Source organism: Geospiza fortis, unplaced genomic scaffold (genome assembly GCF_000277835.1).
Source record: "Geospiza fortis unplaced genomic scaffold, GeoFor_1.0 scaffold130, whole genome shotgun sequence".
In the NCBI taxonomy this organism is placed as follows: Eukaryota; Metazoa; Chordata; class Aves; order Passeriformes; family Thraupidae; genus Geospiza; species Geospiza fortis.
In genome coordinates this window covers 6551759-6563980 of record NW_005054300.1, presented here as the reverse complement: position 1 = coordinate 6563980, position 12222 = coordinate 6551759, and the positions used below count along the sequence as shown (strand labels likewise).

At 38.2% G+C, this 12222-nt stretch overlaps 1 protein-coding gene across 1 annotated transcript in view; it reads right to left on the bottom strand.

Moving 5' to 3' along the window:
- LOC102043342 (gamma-aminobutyric acid receptor subunit pi-like) overlaps positions 1 to 11742 on the bottom strand; it is a 37283-nt gene extending 25541 nt beyond the window's left edge. The window contains exons 1-2 of the mRNA XM_031062695.1: positions 11671 to 11742; positions 6266 to 6369 (exon numbers count right to left, since the gene is read on the bottom strand). Coding sequence (XP_030918555.1) covers positions 6266 to 6369; positions 11671 to 11726 — 160 coding nt within the window. The 5' untranslated portion in view covers positions 11727 to 11742. The remainder of the gene's footprint in view (positions 1 to 6265; positions 6370 to 11670) is intronic.
- Positions 11743 to 12222: the final 480 nt, after the last annotated feature.

Sequence of the window (12222 nt, the reverse complement as noted above, 5' to 3'; positions counted from 1 at the left end):
AAAATATTCCTGAGTAACAAAACAGCACTGCAGTGCTGGGTGACTCCCAAGCACCACAAGACATCTAGCTCAGGCTGAGACGTACCCCAAGCTCAAACTGGCTGAACACAGACCTGCCTTGGAGCTCACGTGCCAAGGAGTGGCAGCACAGTCAGGACAAAACCATCCTGCTCCACTCACCCCAGCCAACAGCTCTCACTGCCCAGGTGCACCCAGCCTGCCCAGCCCAGCACCCACAAAAACTCAGCAGAAAATTACAGCACCCCCGATACGGCACAGTGCTGTATGGGAGGAGCTGGAAAACAAATTATGGAAAGGATCTTTAGTAACACAATACAAAATGCTGAGAAGAGCTTTCCTCCAGCAGTTAATTAAATCAGAACAACATTAATAGTTAAATGCTGATGTCTTTTTTGCATGTGAGGATAAATGTTTGTTTAGTAAGGCACCATAAATTGTGAAGTACTAATAACAGAATGAGTCTGCTCATAGTTATTCACCAGGGCTTCCTCTGAACTTCCTCTGAAAGGTCTCCTGTTGACAGTGTCAAAAACTGGGCAGCAAACCAGATGAGGCAGTCAGTTCCTACATTTCCATATGTTTGGCAGAAGTTCTATGTATAATGACAACATCAGAAGAAATCTCCCGATTTTCAGAAGAAAACTGAAGTCATTCTGTCCTGCATTATTGAAGGGAATCTTCAAAGCATGGCAGAGCATGGCCAAAGGGAGTGCCTTGTTACAGCACTGGCTGTGCAGCCCAACCAACACATGTTTCCATTTTACTGCAATTTATGTAAACTGTTCCTCTGTGCCCTCTATAGATATTCATAGGGATCCCAAATGGGAAAGCAGCCAGAAGAGTGGCAGACAGCATACCTAAAAATTAAGTTTGGATCACAGCAATGATCCTGGTCTGTAGCAGCAAAATAAACCAGCACTGCGTCACGTGTGTACCTACTACTGCAATGGATCAGCACTATCAAAAACTTCCAGTGCTGAGCCGTTAGCATGAGCCCTTTTTCATTTCGTTTCAGAAAAGTCAAGACAATTCTGACATTCAGAAAGGCCTCAAAAGGCTTTTTGGAAGAATGTCTCTTCTTTGCAGAAATACTGGATAAAATACTGCAAGTAAAGCGAAAATTAGAAAGAAAATTATCACTAGAATAATTCATAATAGCTTCCAAACTCATTTTGTCCCTCTGATTGCCAGCTTTGCTTTGGAGTATAACAGAATTCTTATATAATGCTTAGATTTTTTTTCAGTGCATTTAACTTCCAGCCACAAGACATTTTTCTTGACAAATAGTTACATGAAGAAAGTGGACAGACCTTCTGACAGATCTCAACTGTAATTCTTGATTTGAAGGCATGAGAAGACAGACCCACTTCCAGCACAAATCAATTTCAATCCTATTTGTTTACATCCATAACTTTTAGACGTTGATGTTGCTTTGCTGGTACAGTTTGTGGACAAGACAAAAATTGGTGGGGACCATGTTAACAACAGCTTGTTAAATCATTTGTCAAAACCTCCATGTTTCCATACAGCCAAATGCAAGCAATTAATGCGGGGACAAATAAAACAGGCAGCACACACAGGATAGGAAACCATCTTGGCAAGCAGTGCCTTTGAGAAGGATTTAGAGGCTGTCACAGATAATCATTTTAACATGCTCTTTCCATCTTATGCTTTGGCAGCAGCATTATTACAATGGGGAGTAATGCACAGAATTAAGTTATCTTGCAATCTATTCTGTATTGGCAAGACTGTTATGACTGTGACAAGATTCATTTTCCACATTTGAATAAAATGCACAAACAGCAGACACAGTTTGGTTGAGAGAAAGAGAAATATCCCAAAAGACAAAAAAATCTGGAAGTTTAATATCAAGTCTTGTAACATAAAAATCAAGGAGCATTGTTTACTCAGCTCCTCAAAGAGAAGTCAGAAAGGTGACTTGTCCAATGTCACAAAATGCATGCAGTAGTTAGTTGTGCATGTTGTTTGGCAAAGCAAAGTAAGATCCCAGTTTATGGAAGCTGGAGACAACAGGAAACTTCAAAAAAAATTTGATCTTTTCACTATCTGAACATAAGCACCGGTTATAATTTAGAGTCTCTGGAGCTAAGCCTTTGGAGGGTTGGAGAGGCACGGGAGAGCCCTGCCAAAAACCAAAACCCAAACTGTCCTGCATGCAGGAACCTGGGTTTGGTGGCAATCAGATGCTCTTAGTGTATCTTCTGGGAAAAGAAGGAACACCTCCATTGCCCTGTGTATGCTGAAGTTTACATATTCTGGGCTTTTTGCTTTTCTCTAAAGGATAAGATACTGCGTAGCTGATACTTAAAATTAGTCTTTAGATTATATTTATTTGGTATTTCTTTCTCATGTACTCTGAGCGTTTGCCTCACTAAACTGAAGGGTGTTAGACACAGCTAACATTCTGATGTCTCATTTGTACACTTCTGAAGACTAAAATGCCTTCATTTAATTAAACTTATAGAACTTAATATAAACAACATTTGAGGGGAAAAAAACCCCATGATGACAGGTCTTAGACAGAAGGTTGGACCCAAAACCTTTTTTTCTTTAATTTAAAACTTAAGTCTATGAAATGTATTACTCATTATGAAGTGAAGGAAAATAATCCTTTAAATGTGATTTAGAATAACTGATTTAAGCATGACACTTTTCTGTACCACTTGAAAGCAGCTTCCATATTCAAATATACTTAGCTGTGACCTTTTCCTAGTATCTCTCTTTTTAATTAGAACACTTAAATTATCACATTCAATCACAGAACAAAATCTATTTGTATAAAATTATTTACAAGATTTTATGCATCCCTTAACAACCCTATGAACCTAATCCAAGATTCACTGAAGTCTGCAGGAATTGCTCATTAATTCAGAGAGTTTGGGACAGCACATAAAGTTATAAAATTGATCTACATGGTTCCAGCAGAAAACCTGAGGTGGAAATCAACTTGTATTGCTGAGATAAAGTATCAGGGTAATGTAGCACATTTAAGGGAAATAACTGTTGATTTTTAAATCCCTTATGCCAGCTTTTCTATAGAAGTATTCTATATATATCTGTAAGGGTAGGATAGATATTATTATACTGAGGAATAATATCTACTAACATTAGTATGGGAGCATTTCATATTCCAGTCCAAAGAATGGCTAAAATCATTCCAGATCAGAGGTTTGGGTTTTTTTAATTCTTAATTGCACCTATCTGCTTAACTTATAAAGATTTGCTTGATGAACCAGCTCAAAGAGGAACATTGAAGTGCTATAGATGAGGAAAGAGAACATTCTTAACAGCAACATTCAGATGAGGGCAGAGCAAAATAACCAGTCCAGCTGAGATTCCTCTGTGCCAACAGTGTCTGAAGTACCCTCACAATGTGGCAACTGGTACATGCCACCCACCATGGACAAACATAGAACACTCAGCCAGTTTTACCTGTCTGCAGACCTCTGACACACTAAGGCTGCCTTCAACTAATCCAACCTTGGGCACTCAATTTCAGTGCTTGGAGATGGGAAGGACAGGCTGTGTTAGACAAAAATGGCAACGTTTGTGCAGCCAGGGTCTGGAGGGGTGACTGTGCAGGAGGAGATGGCCAAAGTAAGGTGAGATAAAGCCAGAATTAAAATCTAGGAAAGCAGGAGATTCAATCCATGCAAGGAGAGGAGAAGACAGTTTTTATGCTGTTATGCAGTCATTGGACTCAAATGGAAAAGATCTTCATATTCCCCTTGTTAATGATACTACCCGAGCTGGGGTATGTGGCTGGGACATTTCCAGTCATCTGCCAGTCATGGTTCAACACTGGCACAATGCCAGTGCCCCATGAACATACACCTTCCCTGGTGTCTGCTGTGAGATGTGACCAGTGACGGGGTCTTGACCGGAAAGACCAAACACAAATTAATAAGCAAATGGTAGGGCTTATTAAACTAAAAAATGTATGAGGTGCCATAAATTTTACTTATTGAGTAAATATTTCTGGTTTTTCTGGCTTTAGGAGAAAGGAACTGTCGTTTTATGAACATTTGTTTATATCTAATGCTCTTTTCAGGACTAAAACCCCATTTTGTTAAATATTAAGGAGTTCAGTGCCACTTGAGTAAAGCCAGTTACCAAGAACAGACAAAAGGTACACCAGCCGCAGGCAAAAGACCACCATATAAACCAGGAAAATGTTACATGGAACAAAGCTAGCATAGCTGAGGTCACAGAGATAAATAAATCAATCCACAGGTTTGTTAAGCTGAGGATTAGGTGGTTTGCTAGCTCCTGGGCCTGACCCCCACGCAAAGTGTAGCCCACCCTGCCAGTAACAGAGAGGGGTCAGGACTAGGCTGGTACCATTCCCCAGCCCAAGCACACCTTCCTCTATGACAGGGAAAGTGATCCCTAGTGATCTCACAAAAAGCTACAGGTTCAAAATCAGGAGAAGCATTGCCTGAGTCATCCTAACTGAAATTATTCCTACAAAGAAAGTAATTTCTCACAAAACCATCAACCCTGCATTTAGAAGCGGCACCAATAAAATGTGGTTTTCTCAGAGTGTCATCTCATTCCTCCAGCACTGGAGCTAATAAAGATCCATCAAAGGTTTCTGAGGCAGAGCTTGCATGCCTGAGCTGCAGTGAGCATTTGCAGAGATGCTGGCACTGTCTGGAGGTGTCAGACTGGCTGTGTGTGACAGACTCAATCTGTGCCCAAGCTCCTCTGGGACTTCTAGGCACACCCAGAGAGCCCTCAGCATCCCTCTGAACAAAACACCCAGACAAAAAAATAACTATAGCCTTGCTGCAATGCAACAGCTGAGGCAAAGATGGAGAAAAGGGAGATTTGTAACTCAAATATGCATTATGGTAGGTCTTAATTGCTATTACAGGATTTTGAAATGAGACTTTGCTGTCTACCCAAGCACGCTTATCATGGCAGGGCCAAAATCTCTCTAGTACTATCATGAGGTAATGAATAAAATATATTAATGGCCACTGAACACAGTTATTTTACATTATGCATCATCTCCAATGAAGAAGGGTTAGTTTATTTATTAAAGTTACTTTTATTTTGCTGTCAGTCTCCTTACAGCATTAAATATTTTATAGCAGTTTTATCATCAGCTAAGATAATTACAATAAAAACTAACTGATGAAATAGTTTTCCCCTTTTTCTTCAACCTAAAATACAGGTATACCTTAAAATTATTATAAATGGATCCAGAAACAGCACATGATGTGGAGCATCCACACTGAACCAGGTATTTGGATGGCAAGAGGTAACAGTATGGTCTTAGAAACTCATTAGTCCATCATTTTTTAAGTAGGATACAAAGGGATATAAAATATTTCATTTGCACTCATACCTCTAGCATTTCCAAACATCCAACTTATTGCCTCGAATTCACGCTACAAGTTTATTTCTCATGGTGCTGAGCTTCTTTTCAACATTCGGAATATTTTCTTCTACAGTGTTCTGCACTTTCTCCAGGACAAGTTCTTTGCACCACTTCATAACTCCTCAATTCTTCTGATACATCCAATACCCTGACTCAAATAAGAAGGTTTTTCACTGAGATTTCAGGTGTCTGACTGCACCGCAGGGCAGTAAAATCAGCCTTGATGCAGTAGACTATGGGGGCTCTTCCAATCTGGTGACCATTGGAATCTGATGCAGGGAACTGACATTTTTGATTCATTTTCCCTTTTCAATTCATTTCCACCCCACAATTTCAGTAAATCTGTTCAGTGACCTTTAAGACCCGAGGCAAGAATCATTTATTAAATAATTCTCTTGCAATCTTATAGCTGAGGCATATAGTACTTTGCATAGTAACAAGACTTGCCTGTGCTGTTATGAACAGCTTGATATATAAAGCTTTCAAATCTTTAATCAAAGCTTTTTATAGTTATTATTTAGGAAATTAGAGGAAATTACACTTTTAAATAGGTAAGATGTTACAGCATATTTCATGAAGACATGCATACAATGATAGCCAAGTTTTCTATCAGTCTGGAAGTTTAGCTCGCAAATACTTGGAAAATACAAGTTTCACCTTGGGCCACAAAAGCTATTAAACTCTATCTTATTATATCACAGAACATATATAATCAGATCAGTGGCTGGCAGATATCAGAGGAAAAAAGTACAGAAAAACCCATTTACTCTGACTGCTGAATTTTAGACACCACATTATGTTATGACTCAGTCTTATTGAAAAAGCTTTTCTACTTACTATCAAAAAATGGACGTAGATACTTGTTGTACCCTTTTATGATTTTTTGTATTGTTGGAGGTAGAATTTCACTTTTTCCTTCAGCTTCAGGAATTTGCATGGACCTAAAAGCAATTGAAAATGAGGATATTTTAAAAGGACATAATAAAAAAAAAATTCAAAAAATATCAGGTTTCATAATCTGTATTTGTCTCTTATTGGAAAAAAATCTCTTTTATACCTTAGAGCTCATTCTTTCTTTTTATACCTTAAAGTCTATTTCTTTTTATACCTTGAAGTCCATTATTTCTTAACATTCCATCTGAGAAACAATCTTCTTTAATACTTTATCTGTAAACAGGGCATTACGGTTATAATCTAGGAATGTGGAAGGGATGCTGGTTGTTTATTTCATCATTTAAAATAAAGCTTCTTTTTACATAATGAAATACATTATATTTAGGTCTCAGAGACAGAAACCAACCTCAGAGACTAGTGCGTAAAACCACTCTCAAAATCCTGCTTTCACAACACAATTTTTAAACAAGCTACAGAAATAATCCTGTTGAGCAAAATCAGTGAAGCATAATGAGAATTCAAGTACTTCCTCCACTCAGAAACAGCTACAAATAAAATCCATAGAAGTGATATAGAAATAATTACAAACCCTTTCTGCCTAACCCCGAAGGTGAGCACCCCCAGACCCTGAGCAGGGTGTGCCCTTCAGAAATCACAGCACAGATGGCAGCAGCTACTTGTTCCCAATGATTTGAGAAAGGTGGGGTATGAATTATGAAGGTGAGAAGCAAATAATTAACTGCCTTAGTGAGCCCAGCTGGCAGAGGCATTGTCTCTGCTGATGGAGAACAGACACCTATACAAACATCAGGAGAAGGGTCTGGGGATTTTAATCCTTGCTCTGGGAATTACTGGCCCCTAAAAATAACCAGCTCTCTGACAGGAGGTGCAATAGCTGTAGTGATTTGCTCCTAGAGAGAAGAATCTAAGCATAAACCATTAGGTAAGGGGCTACCAGTGTGTTGTGGTCTCCCTTAAAGTGATAAATCTTCATTGAATTTCTTAGTCTCAGCTCCTTCTGGAGCTGCTCCTGAAAACTCTGCCTTCTCTTCTGCATTATATTTCTGGGTCTCTTGGATCTTTCCAAAGCTTGATATTTTCATTTTAATTTTGCTGTTTCCAAGAAAGCTTGAGTTGTTTTGTCAGAACACTGAGACACCAGGAATAATCCAGTATCTTAAACTGGAAAAGCTTACATGCTAAAATGATCTCATTGAATGCACATGGCCAAATCACACTGTGGTTTTAAATGTGGTGTCCACTGGCTTGAAAAGCTGCTATTGCTGTATAATTTTTTATTCACCAGACCCTATTGCCACAGAAGTAGCTGTTTTTCATTAGCTGCCTTATAACACAAATATCTTAGCTATTTAAATGATCAATTTTTTCATTTTTTCCCTGTTTTTTATTTCTGTATTGCCAAAGAATGATGTTATTACTTAAGTATACCCTTGAGTAATGCCAGCATTGAAATAAGGGAAGTTTCTCCTGTAAGTTTATTCCTAAAGAAACAAACAGAGTCACGTTGAGTTGAGATGTGACTATAAATAAAAAGGCCAGTTTTATGTTGCATGGAAGTGTTAAAATTGGAAATGCATTTGAATGTAATTAATTTCTTAAATACTGTACTTAGAATAGATATCTCTCCTTTTGTAATTTACATATAAATTTTAGCTAAGTGTTCAGTGAGCTGCATGAGCTTAATTTCACAGCTTTACTGGATTGTTCTTGAATAAGTTTTACACGTTGTGAAATGTTAAAGGAAAAACTTGTTTCTTTTCTACTGGTAGGGTATATCATTATTCTGCTAACCAATATGCAATTGCAGAGTAGTCTGGTTCATTATCATTAACTCTATTTTCCAAAATATATCTTTAAAATTTTTATGGAAGTCCTTCCCTTAAATGACCTCTGATAATTCATAATTTTTCTCATCACACATGATGTGTAGCCTCATATCACTGGTCTTTTGAGATTTATGGTTAAGTAAGCCTGGGAAAGGTGTTGTGCTGTAATTAAGGCTGTGAATTGAAGAGGCATTGTCCCCTGTGTGCAGTTTGGCCACAAAACCTTAGAGAAGTCCTAGCACAGCAAGCCAACAAGTGAAAGGAGCCTGAGGCCTCCTAAATGTGAGTGTGAGCTGTTACCAACAGGCTGACTTTGGGACACCCAGAGGCAGATTGTCAGTGGTGAGAGATAAGGAACCTACAGAGGCTCTGTGCCCTAAGCAGTTTGGGGTTTCTGTGTTTTAAGGGATGGTGCCCTGTTACCTTTACAGTGCTCTTTGATTCGTGTGCTCCATTCCCAGCTCAGGCACAGTGAGCTCACAGCTCACACACTCACAAAGGAAAAATCGGAGACTCGTTCCACTTCTGCATCTGCATCTTCTCATCAATGCATCTAAGCTTCTCTTTTAACCAACATTTGTGTTGCTATATTTATGTTTCATAGTTAAGGGAAGCTGTTTAAGTTCCTCCATTTTCTTAATGTATGTGAAATACCTTGGCGTGCATTTAAGTCGGAATTGCCTTGCAACAGGTGTTCCAGCAACTGAGGCATGAACAGGTTTTACAGAAAAAAAACCTGAGCATATAATTATTTTTCAGCTGAGAATATCTATCTGTTCTGGGTTGTCAGTGCATAATAAATGCTTTAACTCATCAGGTTCAATGCCCTCTGGTTGCTTTTATAAAAGCAGATTTTTAATTATTTCTTTTTCTAAGTCGTTCTTACGCTCAAAAACTGACAATTTTTATGGGTTTGGCTAAACTTGAAAGGTACAACAACTGTTTGTTATTTAAGGTACTTTCAAGTTAGTTTCTTAACAGAATGGGGTAACTGGAAGGGAGAAAAGGAACATTTGCCCTAAACAGTAGTATATATAATTTATTTAGGCATAAGTACAGTCTAGACACATGTACGAGAATATTTTTTCTGGCTATTTTTTGTCAGAAGATATGTATCATGAAAGCATGAAAGAGACAGAAACACCTTAGAACTGCAAGAAGATAAACAAAATGCCAGATACAGTTTGAACAAGCTTTTGAAACACTCCCCCCAGGAAAACAAGAATAAAAAAAGCTTTTTTGCAGGCAATTCACTGACAGGCGAAAGGCTTACAGATGCAAATAAAGTAGTTAATTCTGGTTTCATACCTTTGCTCAATGATATGGAGGTTTATATGGTCTTTGCAGATAAACTGTAGCAAAATCCACATCACTGATTAATTCTCTGCTTTGAAATGGACAGTACTGTCACTTTTTTTTCTTTTTGTTAAATGGTGAGGTTGAAATTAGCATCATGTTACCAGGCACAAGAACAAACAGTGAAATACCATAAATGCTCTTGAGCTCAGGCAAAAAAAAAAAAGAACATTTCATTGAATTCTGTTTCTGATTCCATAAACCTAGGCTAGCATTCTTTATGTTAAAAACACCCTATCCGAAAAAAATGGGAACCCTTCTTCAGACCAAATAGCATGCATTTATTTAAGCTGATTCCTGATAATGATCAGTTTGCCTCAATTTTTTCATTGCTACTTAAAAAAACAAATCTGGGAAAGAAATCATCCAGGCAACTCCTCAGATACAGATTTTAATAGTAAAAAGGGGGGCATGTTGTGATTGTAATGTAATTTAATGTTAATTGAAGTGAAGAAGTGTCATTCAGGCAGAGAGAGATAGAAAGGACAAAAACAACCCCACACCATTACTGACTGTAAATTATTCAGTAAAAGAAACTCTCTTCACATGTTAGGCAGAGCTTTTCCAAGTGGAATATCTAAGGGACCATTTGGCAAAAATCATGGCCCTTGCTTTGGGTGCACCTCAGCCCTTGGGTTTTCTTTAGAAATATTCCTCTGTTTCAGTGCCAAGCAGGATAGTTTTTGTTTTAAACAGCACTTTCACAAACCCCTCCTGATTTGTGTACTGGAAAAATGCATTTTTGTACCCAAGCATCATCTTGTCTGCGAGATAACCACAGGCCAAAGCTGCTTCTCAGCCTGTGTCTGGATTTGGGTACAACAGACACATCAGCTCAATGCTGTGCCCTTGAACCCAGGCACTCACACAGGTGCTGTGTGCGCACTTACCCCCATGGATGAACTCAGGAATGAACCCCCTGTGCTTCTCTGGGCACTCACAGCCACATGAAGCTGTGAGAGGATTCACAAAGTCTGTCTGATATTAATGAAACGTGTACCATAGGCTGAGCTCCTGGGGGAATTTTGCCTCCTTGTTACTTAGGTGCTTCTGAAATTGTTGGTCTCTTAGCAATATTTTATTATGGCTAAGCCATGAGTCATCCACTCATTACAGCGTGGCAAGTCACAGCTGATGAGGAAAGAAGGTGGAATTAGAGCAAGTGCATGTTCTGGACAAAGACTCCCCTATAGGAATGGAGAATGTGGGGGAGGTTGATGCTTTAAACTAATTTTCAGGGGACTGTTCCACCTGTTCCCACTACTAAGAGAAAGCTTCATCTAAATGAGTGTTTGCACACCCACCTGAGTTAAAGCTCAGATAGAATCTTACCCTGAGGAATCTGCTGTGAGATGAAGTAGGTTAGGCAATTCTAGATAAAGAATTGGCTCACAGACTTTAAATACTTCTGATGAAAATAGTGATGAGAATGTTTAACCTGTCCGTGCTTACATTTTCTTATTGGAATTACTTGAAGAATATTTTTGCCTATTTCTATAGAAGGAATATATTTTAAGTGCCCCATTTCTATATTTTTCTGTCATGGCAGCTGTACTGTTAGAAGGGCTATGTGTAGCCAGAGGGGATCATTTCCACTTTCCAGCATAATGCAACTCAGATTTCCTAAAGAATTCACAATTTCATAACAGAGAATAAGAAAACAGTGTTTAGAACAGGTAATGCTTTTTAAGATACTCTCTTTTTTAGTGCACAATGATGATTTTACTATCTCAAACTTGTAGTAAATCTAGGTGAACTGTGTGCTTCTGTCCAAGGGCAAGGCATTACGCTCCAGGCAAGGACTGTGTGCCCATCTAAATTTGTTAAGCAAATCTGATACAATACTCACTTTGTACCCAGTAATCCTTTATTTGAGGGTTCATATGCTCCATAAATTCCATTCTTTTTCTCCCTCATCAATCTTTCCAATTATAAAAATCTGTTAATCAAGTCAGCTGAGATTCGTGAAGCTCAGTCCTGTGTTTCTGTTAATACCCAGGTTCTTCAATTTTTGTAAGAGGTAAGATTCAAATGCCAAGAAGTTTTTGTTATCTTGTCAGATATGTCTCTAATTGTAAGTTGATTATAAACCAACTGATATAATAATATATTGAAGAAATCATATTTTTAGCAAATACTTCTTACCCATAAAGCAGCAATAGAAAAAGGGCTCTGAGACTGCAGCAGTAAAGACTGCACATTGTCACAAATTCTTTCAGTTCTTGTAGCTCCTAAAAAACAAAAGGTGCAGAGTTAATGTTTTACAGCACACATGCATTTCTAATACATGAATTTTTCCAAAGGTTTTAAACACTAAAGATATTATATCTTGAATAGCTTCTTCTACTGTATTAGTAAATATCTACATCCATTTAAAAAATATCTCAAAACTTAAAAAAAAAAAGAGGTGGCATCAGGATTAATTTAACCAACCAACAGAAGCTGCATTCCAGTATACTACAGCTCTTTCATTTTAGCCTCTGTCCTTTAAATATTAGGAAAGTAATTGCTGTGAAAAATAACGCAATCCTGTGCAGGAGAATTGCAAACACCGAGTTTTGTCTCTGCTATTCATGCTTGTGAGTGCATCTCTGGCTTATCAGTGTCCCTTCTTAAGGGACAAGACATGACCCCATCATAGAACACAGAGTTATTTAAAATCCCCCTCTCTGGTACATGCATAGCATCAATACCACT